The 17,943-nt window shown below is 35.6% G+C and overlaps 2 protein-coding genes across 2 annotated transcripts; one reads left to right on the top strand and one right to left on the bottom strand.

Annotated features, from left to right (window-relative positions):
- Positions 1-3,628: 3,628 nt before the first annotated feature.
- On the bottom strand, positions 3,629-6,313 carry LOC116129367 (vacuolar protein sorting-associated protein 29-like). Its single transcript, XM_031415112.1, has 4 exons — positions 6,246-6,313; positions 5,950-6,133; positions 5,068-5,205; positions 3,629-4,085 (listed from the first exon to the last, which is right to left on the bottom strand). The coding sequence occupies exons 2-4, from the start codon at positions 6,079-6,081 to the stop codon at positions 3,783-3,785; spliced, it is 573 nt and encodes a 190-aa protein (XP_031270972.1). The 5' UTR covers positions 6,082-6,133; positions 6,246-6,313; the 3' UTR covers positions 3,629-3,782.
- Positions 6,314-16,494: 10,181 nt separating this feature from the next.
- LOC116129380 (probable serine/threonine-protein kinase PBL11) lies at positions 16,495-17,942 on the top strand. Its single transcript, XM_031415128.1, has 4 exons — positions 16,495-17,009; positions 17,101-17,237; positions 17,371-17,494; positions 17,587-17,942. The coding sequence occupies exons 1-4, from the start codon at positions 16,832-16,834 to the stop codon at positions 17,940-17,942; spliced, it is 795 nt and encodes a 264-aa protein (XP_031270988.1). The 5' UTR covers positions 16,495-16,831.
- The last annotated feature ends 1 nt before the right edge of the window (position 17,943 follows it).

The raw sequence follows: 17,943 nt of genomic DNA, 5'->3' as shown, positions 1-17,943 counted from the left end.
GAAAAAAATGGTGGCTGACCGTTATTTTATGAAGTTTCAATTGGGGTGCATGCGCATAACCCTTTCCATAACAAGTAGTGTAATGTTTAAAACTTTCCCACAAAGTAATCAATTTACATAAATTTTATATAATTTTTTTACATAAATTTTATATAATTTTTTTCTGGTTGTGTGACTCAATTGTAAAAAATACATTATTATTCTATAACATATTATTTGTCAAAGCAGTCGATCATAACAATGTTAGTTTTAGTTTATGGAACCCTTGATTGTGTCCCAACTTTTGCCCCTTTTTTTTTTCAAAATAGAAAAGATGGAAAATTCAACACTTCATCAGCTATTTAGCANTTAATAGTAATTTAATTTTCCGAATTAGTATGTTCTTTCCACAAATGATCAATTAATGCATTTCGAAGAGCATGGTGAGCCTCTATGTAACAGCTGCTTTCTACTCATATACTCAGAAAATACATATAATGAAATACATGTACTATAACATAAATAGATGGGCCCAAATTTTTTCTTTTATTAAACATACATATACTTTACACAAATATAAAGTATTATATATACAAAAGCTCTCAAAAACAGGGTGGACAGTGTAACTATTTTTCTTCGCTTGCCGACGCCCATCCGACTGCATCCACACCTAGAACCTGTAACCACAAAGGAAAATGACGGGGTGAGCACAAAAAGACTCAGTAAATAAATCCTCTACTAATCTATCCCCGTAACTCTTTCTCTTAATTATTTTCCTTACAATACTCCCTCGTTCTCTCTGTTTCTCTTCCATATAGCTCTTTTTTCTGTCAACTGTTTCTTAAATGTCACGGCCCCATCTTACCGGAGGCACGGTTGGAACTCGTTTCACTCTTCGTGACTTATACTTTTCTCTCTCTGTTCTTTCTCATTTGAATGTCATGGTCTCATCTCACCGGAGGCGCGGCCGGGAACTCAAGCCCGCTCTGCGTGACTTTTACTCTCTCATATGTCACGGCCCCGTCTTACCGGCGGCACGGTCGGAAGATCACAAAGCTCCCACTACTCGTGACCTTTTCTCATTTCTATTTCCTTTCTGTTTCTGTTTCTATTTCTCATACTCTTCTCTATAAGTTCTCTGATGTATGTCACGGCCTCTTCTGACCGGAGGCACGGCTGGGGAATCACAAAGCACCCACTCTTCATGACTTACTCATTTTCTCTACCGATCGGATTTGGTCATGCATAGATTCGGAACCCTTGGCCATGTGAATGTATTCTCTCTCTCTCTGAATGTCACAATCACTTCTGCACCAGTGGCACGGTTGGAACCTCACGTTCCACTCTTCGTGACGGTCACGGCCCTATCTTACCGGAGGCACGGCTGGGGATCACAAAGCACCCACTCTCGTGACTCTACTCATCACTCACGGGTTCCCCATCACACAACCTACTCTATTCTTTTGTTTAGCACTACTTTCTCTTTGTTTTTTAGTGCTCATTCTCTCTTTTTCTCTACTCTTAGGGTAGCTTAAACTCAAATTCTCTACTCTTTCTCTATAGAGTAGTTCAACCTGAATTTCTCTACTCTCTCTCTCAAGCTATTACTCAATACATAATGGAGCTTAACTTTTAGAGTAATTCACTACTCTTTCTCAACTTTTTCTTAAATTCTTTCTCAATGCACGATTAATGCATATGGATGGTTCATGCTTATTAATGCACTTAGGAAATGCCAATATACAATGTTGCAATAATTAAGGTTCATAACTCATTCTCATGTTTCTCTTAGGCATTTCATCAAACAACTCAAGTGCATATACAAACTCTACTATAACAATAGCTCTATTTCTTTCTCTAACCATCCAAAATGGGAGAAAACTCCCTCACAAAGCTACAATTCCTATCAAGGAAAAACACTTCTAAAAAGGTTCACTCAAAACCTTCCAAACTCCATCTCAAACTACATCCTCTCATCACATTTTAACACTTCTCTTAAATGAAGTGTAATCAATCACAACATGGATAAATACTCATAACATCTCAACTCAATTTCTCAACAAGCTTAATACATACAAACATAAAGAAATCTCTACTCAAATGATTTCTTAAACTTTAGCTTGAGTTGGATTTTACTTACTTGTGATGGAGTGATTCCATTAGCACTTCTCTTTACCTTTGATAACTTGTCTATTCTCTACAATTTTAACCAACCATGCTATAAGACTTCACCTCATATAAAGGTAAAATTAACATCTAAAGCAAGAATCTTTACCTTAGGATGTTTTAGATTAACTTCCCACTTCAAACTACTCAAAAAGCCCTCTTGAATCCTTGAAAGATTGAAGGAAAACTTGAGAGGAATGGAGAATGAAGGAGGCGGTGGAAGAAGAAGAATGAAGGGTTTGCAATGACTTAATTCCTTTTAACTCAATTTATGCACAAGCATTCCCATGTTGCCCTTACTCTTCCTTGGGAATTCCATCTATATCCTTTAATTCATTACAATCACACCCCCATATCAACATATTCTCCATGAAATTTTCTTACATTTTACTCCCCACTTTTCCTACTAATTAGGGGTAGAATGGTCAAATTGCCCTTAGGGAAGAAAATATCTAAAACTTAACAAATTTTTCAGGCGGCCCGTCGCCGCGACGAAGAACCTTCCGTCGCCGCAGCGAAATACTCCAGCAGTTACTCCGTGGGCAACAGCACCTCTTCGCCGCGGCGAAGCTTCTTCTTCGCCCCGACGAAGCCTATAACCCCAAAATTTCGCCAATCCTTCATAATTTTCAAGGCAAACACTCAACCAAATCAACTCATCAATCCAACTAAGGGCCAACCAACCTAAAATGACAACATGCAAGCTCCAATGAGGACAAATCAATAAACATTCAAGCCAATCATCAAATCGTAACTATGTACCTCAAGTGGGGCGTTACACTCTATATCCTTGATTTGTTTATGTCGAGCAAGAAAATTTCGAAATCGTATATTCTCAAATTTGGTGTTAATTTTTATTTTAAGTTATTGTAGTTTAACATTTGCATTGAATAAAATTCTATTTTTAATTTTTCATCATTTTTTGAATTATATCATTATTATGAATTTATTATTATAAATAATAATCAAATTAAATTAAATACAAATAATCAAATTTGGTGTGATTTCTGGTGTAAAATTTAATACTCAAATTAACTTAACAAAACTAAAAAAAACAAAAAACAAAAAACAGCAAAATTAAAAAAAAAAAAAATTATTGGGCGCTACAGCGCCACACCAAAATGGCATGACGTTTTAGCGTGGGTTGGAGCACCAACCCACGCCATTTTTGTGTTTTTTACACCATTTTGGTGTGGGTTGAAGATGCCCTAACAAGCAGTGTAACATTTAAAAGTATAAGACAGAATAATCATTTCCCATAAATTATAACTCAATTGTAAACAAAACATTATTGTTCTATAACATATTAATTGTCAAAGCAGACGAACATAACAACGTTAGTTTTAGTTTATGGAGCCCTTGATTGTGTCCCAACTTTTGCTTTTTTTTTTTTTTTTTTTTTTTTAAAAAAATAGAAAAGATGGAAAATTCAACACTTCATCAGCTATTTAGCACAATGACATACAAATTCCGACAAAAAAGATATGTAACCAAACAAACTCTAAATTATTCATCTCAAACTATTCTTTTTGCATCCAGCAAAAACTATTCAGGAGAATTTCAGAATTTCTTAAAAACAAAGCTTCTATCTACACAAAGAAAGCAAGGGATGAAGTTGTTATCATCACAAGATTGCATCAGTGTGCCGAACGAGTAGTTGCTGTCTTCTTAAAATCAATTTTGTCAACCTTTACTTCGCCATCAATTAGTTCATATACGTAAACCACAACACGCAAACCGTCTATGTCCATCAGTACAAAGCTTGGGTTTACATCATATGTGAAACTACTATAAGCACCGGTAGCAGATCCAGGATTTATAACAACACCGCCCTCATGTTTGTAGGCCTTGAACTGATGGGTATGACCAGTCACAAGGATGTCCACATCCAATTGCCTCTGTAGCATAGCCAATGAATCCAAGTCGCCCCAAGGAATCACCTTAAGATGGTTGAATGCAAAAAGAGAAACAATGCAATCAGTACCAAAGCAAACTCCGCACTTTTATTGCAATCACTATCAAACTCAAAACATTACTGGATGAAATGCATATATGTCCAAACAACTTTGATTAAATTAAAGACATAGGTCTTTGATTAAATTGAAGACATAATTTGAGCATAAGATATTGAGTTTCGACATGAAATTGCCATAATTATCTTAAGCATGATTCCAGGAAATTAAATCACAGTGCAGAGATTAAGAACCAAAACAGTTCTGGCGGTCTGTTGATTGACACTAGCTTCTGAATCAAGGAATTAAAGTCCCAGCACTCAACATTTTCCTTCAGCTGAGAAAGAAACAGAGCAATCTTTTGGGGGGAAATAAAACCAATATCATTTATCTGCTTAAAAGGCACAGTAGACATGAAAAGGACAATATCTTCCTAAAGTACACAACACACTATCACACTTAATGTAGACTCTTCGCCTACACAACCTTACCTATATCCAATATTGCAAAATACAGGTCTGGATACCTTCAATAAATTTTCACAGCGCAGGTTTCATATCCCAACCACAGTCCCAGTACAAACCAGCACAGAAGGTTCTTAACTTTTCAATCATACATGCACACACAATACCACAAAGTTTTTACGCTTACCTAAAAACACTATGGTTATAGGATCACACAAATTTTCACATTTCAATACATGCTTCACTCCACCCTTCACTCCATCCTAGAAATGTCATATTAATACCAAAAAATTCCACTAATTTAATTTCATTTCAATTATTGAAAATTTGAAATAACAAAATTACAGTAATTCAACTGCTAGTGGACACAAAAATATGAGCGACAATTTATTCACAGCAACCCATAAGCACAAGAATCAAGCAATTAACTGGAGAGGCATGTATCTTCATAGAAGAAAACAAGATTTAGTAAGCAAACCATGGGAGAAACAAAAGGAAAACCAAACCTGATGACCATGACATATTCCAAGTTTGAATTGACCAATGGTGAGTGTCTTAGTTTCTGGATAACGTGAATCTTCATCGTATTCACCTCGAGTGACATGCAAATCAGGACAAAGACTCTTCAAATAATCATTGACTTCCTGATCATCAATAGAAGTTGTAAGAGTAAATCTAACAAGATATTTTTGTATCAATATGTTGAAGAAGGATTCAAGGAGCGGTGCAATAAATACAATACAAGTTTTAACCAATTCCAGAAAGCATCCAAAGTATTAGCCACATCCATGAAGATCTAGAAGACAAGCAGCAGCAATGACATAAAAGCAGGGCATCAACACTTTAAGATAGTCTTTTGGAGATTTATTTATCTGGATTCATGACAGAATTAACAGACATGACCAAAACAAATCTTCAATTCACACGCAGGCTACCCAACTAAAATGACAATTGTAAAATAAGGATTGCAAGAAGCTAATTTAATGATTCATTTTGAACTCGAAAGGTTTGAACAATAACTGTTTCCATCTAATTTATCCCACCAACAATAAATCCAATAGACAAGATGGTTGCACTATTTCACCAGCCATAGATAAAATTATTGATTATCCTATCTTGTACGATTTATTGATAAAACAAAAGGCATATGTTGATTAAAACGGTAGTAATTTGGTATAGAATCCAAATTATAGACTCTCTATTGTTTTCCCTTCATTTTTCAACATAAATTGAATAAAAAGCCAAACTCAGTCTTTTCAATAAAATTGTTATATCACTATCAACCTACAATAACTAAATCCAAAGACAATAGCAGGGGAAAAGTTTTTTTAAAAATAAAATAAAATAAACCAAATGCAGAATTGCCTGAGAAAGAAAAAGATATATACTTTAATGGAGAGATTGCCAGTGCAAATGATGTGCTGAATCTTGCCAGGAACAAGCATGGATTTGAACTTTGGTGGGAGATCAGATGCCCTGTGAGGAATGTGAAGGTCTCCTATTGCTAAAACTAACACCATCTTCAACAGAATACACAATATATATTTCTTAATATTCACTCATCATCACAGTCTGCACAAACCCACATCAAATTTAACATTTAATAAAGAACCCAAAAACACCCAGATCAAAATCAACTTAAATATGAATGAAATTAACTACTAAGGATAAGAGCTTGAATTACGATATTAAGGAGAACAACAACTTGAAGTGAAGAAAGCAGGGTTCTTGTTAATTATCAACCATCTCACTGAATTTTTGGTTGTTCCTTGTTTACATAACGCCGATGTTTGGACTCTGGGACCACCTTATTCTGGGTTGGGATAAAGTAGAAATTTTTGGATTTTTTTTATTTTAGTAAAAACATTCCACTTACCCCACGGGACCCACACATACGCCCAGTCTAAAATCATCTTGCCTAGTGTATATTATTAAGCAAACCACATATTCCCACCCGCTGTTTGGCAAAAGCTTAAGTTGGTATCTCTAGTTGTATTTATTTCAGATTTTCATCCTTAAAGTAATACTTTTAGAGATTTTTAGGTTCAAATAGTGCTATTTTCATAATGCCCTTAACAAATAAATTAATAGATTACATTTTAACCCCTAAATTAGTAGAATTATAAAATTAACCATCTTACTTTAAAATTAACCCTCTCGGTTTTTGCCCAATCTAGGCTATTTCCAACGAATTTGAACCACCCTGTCACCTCCATCATCTTCCCCATGGTCAATACTCCAAAACCCCCCTATTTCTCGACTCATTGATCCCTTCGATCACCAGTGTCGTTAGGTTTAGGGTTTAGCTATTCTTCACCGAATTCCGACGAAAAAAATCCAATTGGACACCACCACGCAAAACACCTCTATCCCCAACAACTGGTTTCGTTCGCTAGCGTACAGGTTCATGCTCATCATGTTTTTTGGTGAAGTGGTGAATGGCAAATGGTGAGCTGTCGTGGTCGGGAAGGTTAGGGGTTTTTTGGGGGGGAGGAGGAGTCAAACTGTGGTGATGGTTAGGGTCTACTTGGGAGTTTTTTTCTCAATGGTTTTGGGGGTTTTTTATTAGACTGGTTTTGAAGTGTTCTAAAACCATTATTTGCCAAAATTTTTATACACTGGTTTTAACTGGCTCAAACCCCACCCAGAACCAATGTAGTGTATTTTTTAGGGATATAATAAAACCTCCCAAATCAGAATGTTTTCGTTGGTTTTAAAATTTTATTCCAAAAATACCCTATCCACTACAAAATTATCCCAATTATATCCAAAAATCACTATTGCCGATAAAAGTACACAAAACAGAAGGAAAGAGAAAAGACCTGACTTCTTTTCATTCAATTGTTCATTCTTCAGCTTTTTCAATTCTCTCAACAAGTTTCGTTTCTTTCTTTCTCTCTCGTTTTTTGTTTGGGTTTAATGGCATATCTGTCATGCTTAAATAAGGGAAAGATCCTTCACTCTCTCAATATAATCATTCAGGTTTTCCTTTTTTTATTTTTATTATTGGGTGCTTTATAATTGACTGAAACGATGGGCTATTCTTTATTTTTTTGGACATTTACAAGCAATTTAAAATTTATTTCATTCCCAAATACTTCTTTGATTTGCCCTAGATTTGCAAAAAGTTATTCTTTTCAATTTTTTTCCTCTAGTTATTGTTGTTATTTTTTAATGGATTTGTGGTTTTAATAGAGGTCTTTTTTATAGATAAAAAGTTTATTTTTTTTTTTTTTTTTTTTTTTTTTTTGTTGAGATGGGTTATATGGTGTTGATTGTTGTGATGCTGTTGAACATGAATGCAAATAAAAACTGATCCTTGGAAGGCTGAAAATAAATCCTTAAAAGATGACATAGCTAAGTGGAGTTTATTTAGATTTTTTTTTGGGTGAAATTATGATATAAAGAAGAATTTTTTTGGGTCATATTATGATTGCATTTCAGCAGTCACTGTTATGATTAATATTTCTCTAGGATCTTTGCTTTAGAGTTGATGCTTTACAAATTTTCGGCATAAAGTTTCTATGGAGTGGTGGTTTGAAGGGTTCTGTATGTACTTTAGCTAAACATTTTATTAGAATGATGATATGATCACGTTGTGTACTGTTTGATAATACTTCTTTTGTTGTGTGATCGTTCTTATTTATTAGATGGCTGGCCATGATGACTTCAACAATGATGATTTGATCATGTACGCTATCATTTGTATACATCATTTTCATATGATGTTTCTACTACTAGTTGGATGTGTTTTAGCACAACAACCCATAGCACAAGCTACTTCACGTTTGAATAGAATTACTCTTGCAATATGCTTGCAAAGTGAGTTCGGGATGAAAAAATGTGACGTATTGTTGGACCAAGTGGTTGATATTTGATTCGAATGGGTCCCACAACATTTCTAGAGTTTTAGCAATAGAAGGAGGGCTTCGTTCAACTCAACAAGCTACAGTTGAAGAACAATTTGTTAAATTCCTTTGGATTATAGGTCAAAACACTAGGCATAGTGCGTGTTCATTGCTTGTCCATCACTCCGGTGAGACAGTTAGTCGCCACTTTCATAAAGTGCTGGAAGCAATCATAGAGTTAGAGGATAAATACCTCTTACAACCAAATGGACTCCAAGTGCTACTTGAAATACAAAACCACAATAGATTTTATCTATACTTTAAGGTGTACACCGCAAACACAACATTTTAAATACTTATACTATTACCTTTACCTAATTAGATAAATATAGTAGGATTGTGTTGGGGCAATAGATGGCACACATATTCATGTTAAAGTACCAGTTGTACGTGCTGCTAGGTACCGTGGTAGGAAGGAATATCTAACTATGACTATTTTGGTTGCTTGCACATTTGACTTGAAATTCACATATGTGTTGACTGGGTGGGAAGGAACTGCTTGTGGCTCTAGAATGATTAAAAATGCCCTAACACGAGATTATCTACTCCATATTCCAACAAGTATTAGTTAGAAACTTGGTTTTTTTATAATTTGAAACTATTGTGTTGACAATATATGTGGTAATGTAGAAAAATTTTATCTTGTTGATGTAAGTTTCATGCTTCGAAGTGGTCTCATCACACCTTACAGAGGAGAGCGTTATCACATTAAAGAGTACTCACAACAAAACCCTCCTAAAAATGCTCGTGAACTATTCAATCATCGACACTCTTCATTGCGCAATGCAATAGAGAGAGTATTTGGTGTACTCAAGAAACGTTTCCCCATTATTGGAAGTGGGACTGAACCGATGTACAACATTCAATCACTAAACTAATTGCGTCTACTTGTTGCATAGTTCATAATTTTCTAGTGGGAATGGATCTGGATGAAGGTCTCATTGTTGGGGTTGATGCGAAAATCGCTAGGGAACCTATAGAGCATACAAACCATGACCATAATTTAGATAATCACGAAGATGCAAGAAAAAGTGAGTTAATTCGAAACTCAATAGCAAATGCAACGTGGGAAACATATAATTTAAACCAGCATTGAATGCCAATTACATTTGTGTTGTACGTTTTCAATGTAATTCTTTTTCTATTAACATTAAGTGGTATGATGTGGTGTAGTGACTGTAAGATAACGGATCCATTACGCAACAAAATTTAACAAAAAAAATTATTCGAAGATTCGCTAACCTTTAGCCCATGATCCTTATGCTGAATACATTATTTTTGCATAAAAATCAAATCAAAGGTAAAGTGTATCATACTAGCATTGGAGGCTCCTTCGATTTGATGATGGATTCACAAATCACTTCAATGTAGAAGTGCACAATCGGTATCCACACGAAGACAGGACTATCGCCATTATGAGATTTTATAGACTAGCAAAATCTCACAACTATAAGAACAAATAGTGTTTTACATCATTTTTCTTGGGAGAAAAATTCTCTCTCACAAGGAGGCTCATGGATTTGTTAGAGAGAGAGGAGGCTACCGTTTTAATTTTTCAACTCAAAATCACTTAAATGATTTTAATTTTTAGTTGCACTTAAATAGTGCATACTAAAATTCTATTCCGACTTGGAATAGCCATCTATTCCAATTGGAATAAAAAACAACTTACTCCAATTTGGAATAGATTCCCCTTGCAACCAAACATGGCATCTCTAATTCAAATTTAAAAACCAAAATTTGAATTTCATATTATCAATATTAATATTAGATAATATCCAATATATTTAAATTCAATTCAATTCAAATTTAAAAACCAAATTTGAATTTCATATTATTAATATTAATATTAGATAATATCCTTTATATTTAAACTCAAATATATATTTGAATATACATAATTTCACTAATTTAATTTCCACATGAAATTAAATTTAGGCAACAACCTCAGCAAATTTTATTGTATTGTGAGATTACCAAAATGTCCTTTTGCCATAAATGACGAAAATACCCTTTCATCATAAATGACAAAAATAGCCCTCTCACAAATTATGTTCTTAATATGTCTTCTATGTGTGCAATCTGAAGGCTCCTCATTGTATCAATAGTGAATAGTATCGCAATTGACAATTAATCAATCTTCCCACTTGACACATACCAAAATTGGCCTCTAGCCAGGCATCATGGTCACCCGATAGATTCGGATTCAACGAAACCGCTACCTATCAACGATATGGTTACCGTGAAATTCAATCATTTCTTCATCTATTATCTCATCAAGGTCGAGGCACAGAAGTAGTGTCAACCTCGGATATCCTTGATATCTCGGTATTCGGTTATTTGACCAACAACTGGAATAGATTGGATTGAGCTACAACTCAATCCCACTATGGCCACAGATTTAATGTCGTTGCCATTTACCGAATTACTCAGTGTGATAATTTCTTCTGTACCTGGGAGTGATGAATCCTCTATCGATCTGCCATAGTCTCGATACACTTTTCAATGCAACCAACCACTACTGTTCTGATAGTCCTGAGAAGACTACGTTGGGCTAGTGTCAAACTACACCAATCAATGCACAAGACGCTTTGGTGATCTCAAGTCTAAGGATCACATGCACCACCATTCATTGGAGGATTTGTTTCACAGACACTAGGGTAATCATCTATGTGGAATCCTCCGATAGGCTGGTCCGGTGAACTTGCCTATAGCAAGCACTCATGTATTGCACCAGATTGTCACCAAACAACCTTGACAAGTGAGATCTGTCACTGCCTTTTGACATGGTCGTCCAACACTATGATAGTCTTACCGTATTATCTATGCTCTAGGTCAAGATAATACTGAGGCTACGGACATTTCTAGAATGGCCACCATATGTGCTCATAGGGTTCTCACTATCAAGATTTCAAACACTCGATGCCCTCGTCATGGTTCTACCATCCTAAGGACAAATATCATTTTCTTATACGAATATAATCAGATCATCTGGTATAGATAAATGCCTTTTATTGATAATAAAACATGATTACAATGAGTCAATTTACACAATTGGATTGGCTCTAGGACACCTACTCTAATAGTGACTTGTTATTACTGCTTTAGAATAAGTGTTATCATTTGTATTGTATTATGTAAGAGTCGTAATCCTAATATAAATTATGTTTTTTTGTAAACTTTTTCTTTTTTGGATAACTATTCCTTATAGGAAAGTGATGTCTCCCAAGGTGAAGAAAGATCCAAATATGCGCTGGACCCAATCAATGGATGATACTCTCATTGATGCCTATTTGCATGAGCATGTGCAAGGAAACAGGGTGGGAGGGACCTTCACATCATAAGCCCATGACCAAATATTGCAAACAATGAAGAAAGAGTTTCCAAATATCGTATGGGAGAAAGAAAAGATCCAAATCACATGAAACTTATCAAGAAATCATGGGCATCTTGTCACGATATTTTTAAGGATGGATTGAGTGGTTTTGCATATGATCAAACAACTTTGACATGGCATGTTGAACTAGAAGTGTGGGACAAACTTATCGAGGTGGGCTCATGTTTAATTGTTTACATACACTTTAAATATGCTTGTTGGAGAAATTATATTGTTACTTACAATGTGTGTATTTTTATATAGTCAAATCCTAGTGCTGTTGAATGAAGGAGCAAGCCTGTATATAACTACGACAAGGTATGTGAGCTCTTTGCAAAAGATAGGGCAAATGGGGAAGATGGTGACTCCCTTAGGGAGATGAAGAGAAAAAGAACTTATTTATATCAAAACAATGTAAAATGCCCTAATTCGGTTGAGGACATTGATAACATGGTAACACAAAATCAAGCTTCATTGAATGTTGTCAATGATGAAGGAAGTGAGAATGACTCAACTTCTCCGGGTTGCCAATTCGAAGTTTCATCACGCAAGTTGAAGAACAGACACAAGGTTAAAGAGGACAGCAATCCTATAAAGGAGGCTATTCATGCAGTGGATAGGGCAACACATTACCTAGGTGAGGTGTCACTGTTGTGTGCTAATAAATCTTCTTTGAAGGACAATGAATTGTTGGAGCATTTAGTTGAGATTGGGATCGAAGATGATGGTGAGTTGCTACGTGCTCAAACTTTCCTTCTTGAAAATCCCACAAAGCTATGTGTATTTTACTCGTTTCCAGCACATCGTCGCAAGAGTATCTTAATGAAAATGCTTGAAAATGCAGCAACTTAATTCCTTTACCAAGGTAAATCCTACAACAGCTGCTAGTTTTTTTTACTATTTGGCTTGAAGAAACTTAAGAAGTTACTTTCAGGTACATATTTTAGATTTACTAAGTTTTTGTTGTTGCTTTTCATCAGTGATAACCACTTATAACAGTTCCAAGGGCTGCTCACTTATGTATAAAAGTGTATGAAAACTAGAATACTTGTTTATTAAGTATATTGACTTTATGTGATTTAGTTGATGCAGATCCAACCATATTAAATATAAAATAATTTTAAGCAATCATAAAAAAAAAAAAAATTATTAAAATCTCAATTCTAGATGCTTTCTTGGAGAAGTGGAGCTACAATTTTTTAATCATTTCAGATGCTGCAAAGAATGGCGAAGAAGGATAAGGAGACTTTATCACATTTGAAGTTATAAAATACTAATAAGAACAAATAAAGAACCCTTATCTTGTAATTGAAAAAACAAAACTCCCAAGTACTAGTTGAAGGTGAGGTATTTTTATGGGCATATATGTAAATTTATCATTTTAAAAAATTGTTAGAACCACTGGAAAATAAACTCTCAAGCGCAGGTTGGGTGTTTTAAAAACCGCTACTAAAAACTCCTCAAAATCGTCACAGTGGTTTACCCTCATAACCGCTACCATGAAACTCCCAAGCAAACCCTTAAATATGAATGAAATTAACTAGTAAAGATAAGAGCTTGAATTACGATATTAAGGAGAACAACAGTTTAAAGTGAAGAAACCAGGGTTCTTGTTAATTGTCAACCATCTCACTTACTGAATTTTTGGTTGTTCCTTGTTTACATGATAACGCTGATGTTTGGACTCTGGGACCACCTTATTCTAGGTTGGGATAAAGTATAAATTTTTGCATTTTTTTTTTTTATTTTAGTAAAAACATTCTACTTATCCCACACGCATGCCCACTCTAAAATCATCTTGAAAGGACTAGTGTATTTTATTGAGCAAACAACATATTCCCACTCGACGTTTGGTAATCCCAAGTTGGTATCCCTGGTTGTATTTATTCCAGATTCCCACCCTTAAAGTAACACCCTTAGCGATTTTTAGGTTCAAAGAGTGCTATTACCATAATGCCCTTAACAAATAAATTAATAGATTACATTTTAACCCCAAAATTAGTAGAATAATAAAATTAACCATCTTACTTTCAAATTATTTCAATAACACCGTCGGCAACTACGTACCCTCTCAGTTTTTGCCCAATCTGGGCTGTTTCCGACAGATTTGAACCACCCTGTCACCTCCATCATCTTCCCCATGGTCCATACTCCAAAACCCCCTATTTCCCGACTCATTGACCCTTCCGATCGTCGGCGCCACTAGGTTTACGATTTTGTTGTTCTTCATCAGATTCTACCGACAAAAATCCAATTGGACACCACCACTGCAAGTTGCAACCAACCGGGGGGGGGGGGGGGGGGGGGGGGGGGGGGGGGGGGGGGGGGGGGGGGGGGAGGAGGAGGAAGTCAAACGGTGGTGGTGGTTGGGGTTGTTGCCGCTCAAAACGGTCGAAAACCAGCAAAAACCTGTCGCATGACGTAGTTGCCATGGCCGGCGATTGGCGAGTGATGAGGGGTTGTGAAGGGTAAGGTGCTAAAATGTGTCAAAGCACTATTAGAGGCGGCAAACTGCTAACATGCGTCACCTCTTGCAAAATGACTCCTTTACCCTTTGACTATTACATTACAAAATTTTATGTTACTTTAAGGGTATAAATTTTGGATAAATGCAACCAAAGGTACCAACTTGGGATTTCGCCAAACCACAGGTGGGAATATGTCGTTTGCTCGATTTTATTTTTGCCAACGCTTAGTCAGGTTTCTGATTCCACGGATCCAAATGCAAGAGTATACTAATTTGTAATTTTTCAAACTATAAAAGGTCTTTTGTGATTATCGCTACTTTCAAAGAATTACTACATCTTTGAGGTTGGGGAAGAGTTTAAGGACGTCAGAGAAACATATTGTATATAGCCATATAAATAAATAAATAAAAACCATGGCATCAATTATGATAAATGTCAAATTTTCTTATCGGAGAGAATGATAATATCCATACAATATTTTATTATTTTGATGTCTTCCAGCATTTGCAAGGGAAACCAAGATTCCATTTATTATTTATTCTTCATATTTCAATCTGTCAATTGGGTGACAAAAATAAACATAAGATATAGTTTAAATTCAATTATCTTGAACTTAGACAAACAGAATTATATCGTTGATGTGTGACTTTTACACCAACTAAACGCATGTGTGAAATGCTGAGCTGGCCCAGAAGACACACGTGAATATAAAGGATAATGAGAGTAAATGCAATGAGACAAGCGTTTTTAAAGTGATTCGGATGCTAAAGAAGCAAGTCATACGTCCACTGTTATATTATTAATGATAGAGGTCAGGTCGCATGAGCTGACTGACTTACAAATGATGGTACAAGAAAGAGAAACCTTTCGTATTACAGAGAGAATAGCTAATCAAGCGTAAAATGTGTGAATCCCTTGAATGAGAGAGGAGCTCTAAATTTATAGTGGGATGGATTAAGGCAATCATTACTGAATCTGTGAGTTGATGAGATTATCCGTGCAAATCATTCTTTATGTCACATTGCCCACCTTCTATAGTGATTTGTGCGATTTGGCGTAGGGATTGGACACGTGGGATCATCACAGCTCCTGATAGGTCTAGCGCGTACCCACTATCCTGACAGAAACAGGCTGCGGGTGAACTCATGTTCTGACTTTTATACGCTGACTGGACCATACGTTAGCTCTATATTTTTCGGGCATAACACTATCATATAACACTAGCTAGTCTATACACAAGGTGCTGTTATTATCATTATTATTGTACTTCACAAAGCACTTAGATAAGCATAAATACGATTATGACTATGAAAAGCATAAAAATTAACTTATCATATTTTTATTTTATTTTTTGTGGGAAAGTAATGAGATTCTGAGATTCCATCCATCAGCATCTTACAACTGTCAGATAAAAACATGGAAGTCTGGTCCTCCCATTGGATGGTTATGATCCTCTCCATTTTCACTAAGTACATAAGCATCACCTTTCATCTAAATTTGTTGCAATATGCTTTGAATTCATCGTTAAAAGAAGGTTTTATTGTTGTAGTTAAAAAGAGTACAATGACCTTCACATAGTTGCATTCACCAATCATTATTCACAAGGTCTTACTCTTATCATGTTTATAATTCTATTGTTTGACGTTTCATTATCCTTCTTTCACACTCCAAATTCATTGGTATCATTTCTTCATCTCAATGTACTTAACCAAGGCTTTTATTGGTTTCCCTTGATAATTAATGGGAAATTATCTAAGGAAAAACGCTCTAGATCCCAATAATCAACCACTTGACGTTGCTAAACCTCTAGCTGGTTTGTCTTGATTTTATTTCTTTTACTTTATACCTCAAATGTTACAGGCATATGATTTATCTTAATTATAATTAGGAGTGCCTCCTCCCAGAAAAACTTGTACAACTCAACAAAATAAAGGGCCTTCACATATTTTACAAGGTATCAGTATTTTATTTCTCTTTTAGATAACAATGTTTTCAGCTTCCATTCATTAGCTAGCTTATGTTACTTTACATTCCATGCTGCAGAAATTCGTATTAAACATGAAAGATGCGATTACCACCACCGAGAGTGGAGACATTCAAAATCACATGGAGGTATAAATTAATTATTGTAATCGGATTTGTTTATTTCCCTTCCGTTGATCATGTGTTGTTTGTGCAGAAAATGATAATATTTACATAAACCAAAGTTTGCCAAGCAATCCTAGAGATATTCCTGCAAAGATGGACGGTGTTTATCGTGCTCGCAGGCTAAAATGTTTTTGCCATAAATTATTGGAGGCTGCTACTCGCAAATTTAGCAAAAAGAATATCATTGGTGAAGGCGGTTTTGGTGAAGTTTATATAGGATACATCAATTCTTGGACAATGACTCCTGCAAAAAGAAAAGATGGAGTTGCAATTGCTGTCAAGAAACTGAGAAGGAAAGGATCTCAAGGCCAAAATGAATGGGAGGTGAGACTTTTTATATGATTCTCAATCTCTTTATATATGATTCTCAATGCTAATATATGTGTTTGTTGCGAATTGTCGATTCCTGCAGAATGAATTGGATTTTTTGAGTAGATTAAATCATCCTAATGTAGTCGAGCTCATTGGATATTGCTCTGAAGGTGAAGATAGAATGTTGGTTTATGAGTACATGACTGAAGGAAATTTGGAGGATCATCTCTTGAGCGGTAAGTCATGCAGGCCAACAAAAAATTTTAGGATATGTACCAATGACATGAAATCAAATGACTTGAGAAATTGACACAATTCATGTAGCAGAAAATGATAGTGTGCTAAACTGGAATCAAAGAATCAAAATAGCATTGGGCGCAGCCAGGGGATTAGAATACCTTCATACTCATTGGACACCAATCATTCATCGTGATGTCAAAGCTTCAAATGTCCTGCTTGATGATGTGAGTTCTTTTTCTTTGTAATTTCTACAATGCTTTTGAAAGATGTGTTCGTTTTATTGACATTATACTTGAATCCTCGCTGTACCAACGTGTTCATTTTGTAACTATCGTCCGCAATAAGAAAATATTGCAGGATTTCAAAGCCAAACTATCAGATTTTGGACTAGCTAGGTTTGGACCCCTAGGTGAGAGGTCCCATATCTCCACACGGGTACTTGGCACCAAAGGATACTTCGCTCCTGAATACATTGCAACAGGTAATGTATTCATTTTATATCACATCTTGTGCGTAATGACGTAGAAGGAAAATAACTCTGTTGTGGCTGATTCATATATCTCTGTTTTACAGGACGATTGACTGTAAAAACTGATGTTTATAGCTTCGGTGTGGTACTGCTAGAGATCCTCTTGGGCAAAGATGCAGTGAAGAAATATCCCAATGGTTTGGCAGGGATGTGGGCAAAGCCATATCTTAGCAACAAGCAGGAACTGTGTCGAGTTGTTGATGAGAGACTAGGGAAGAACATCCGGATGGAAGAAGCTCAAGAGTTCGCCCAAATTATCCTCAGATGCCTTAGTTTAGAACCAAAGACACGGCCAACAATGACACAGGTTGTAGCTTATCTAGAGCAACTAGAGCTACATATGGGCGGCAATCAGGACTTCCTCAGGCTATCTCATGCAAAAAAAAAGCCTCCTCTTTGAA

Source organism: Pistacia vera, unplaced genomic scaffold (assembly GCF_008641045.1).
Source record: "Pistacia vera cultivar Batoury unplaced genomic scaffold, PisVer_v2 Contig211, whole genome shotgun sequence".
In the NCBI taxonomy this organism is placed as follows: domain Eukaryota; kingdom Viridiplantae; phylum Streptophyta; class Magnoliopsida; order Sapindales; family Anacardiaceae; genus Pistacia; species Pistacia vera.
This window is presented reverse-complemented; position numbering and strand designations above follow the sequence as displayed.

Excerpts from the sequence above, each read along its gene's own strand:
- LOC116129367 (XM_031415112.1), bottom strand. The coding sequence starts at position 6,081 with ATGGTGTTAGTTTTAGCAATAGGAGACCTTCACATTCCTCACAGGGCA. Across the intron at positions 5,206-5,949 it reads CTGGCAATCTCTCCATTAAA|GAAGTCAATGATTATTTGAA; the intron begins GTATATATCTTT and ends ATTGATGATCAG. Across the intron at positions 4,086-5,067 it reads GAATATGTCATGGTCATCAG|GTGATTCCTTGGGGCGACTT; the intron begins GTTTGGTTTTCC and ends AACCATCTTAAG.
- LOC116129380 (XM_031415128.1), top strand. The coding sequence starts at position 16,832 with ATGCTAATATATGTGTTTGTTGCGAATTGTCGATTCCTGCAGAATGAA. Across the intron at positions 17,010-17,100 it reads GGAGGATCATCTCTTGAGCG|AAAATGATAGTGTGCTAAAC; the intron begins GTAAGTCATGCA and ends TTCATGTAGCAG. Across the intron at positions 17,495-17,586 it reads TCCTGAATACATTGCAACAG|GACGATTGACTGTAAAAACT; the intron begins GTAATGTATTCA and ends TCTGTTTTACAG.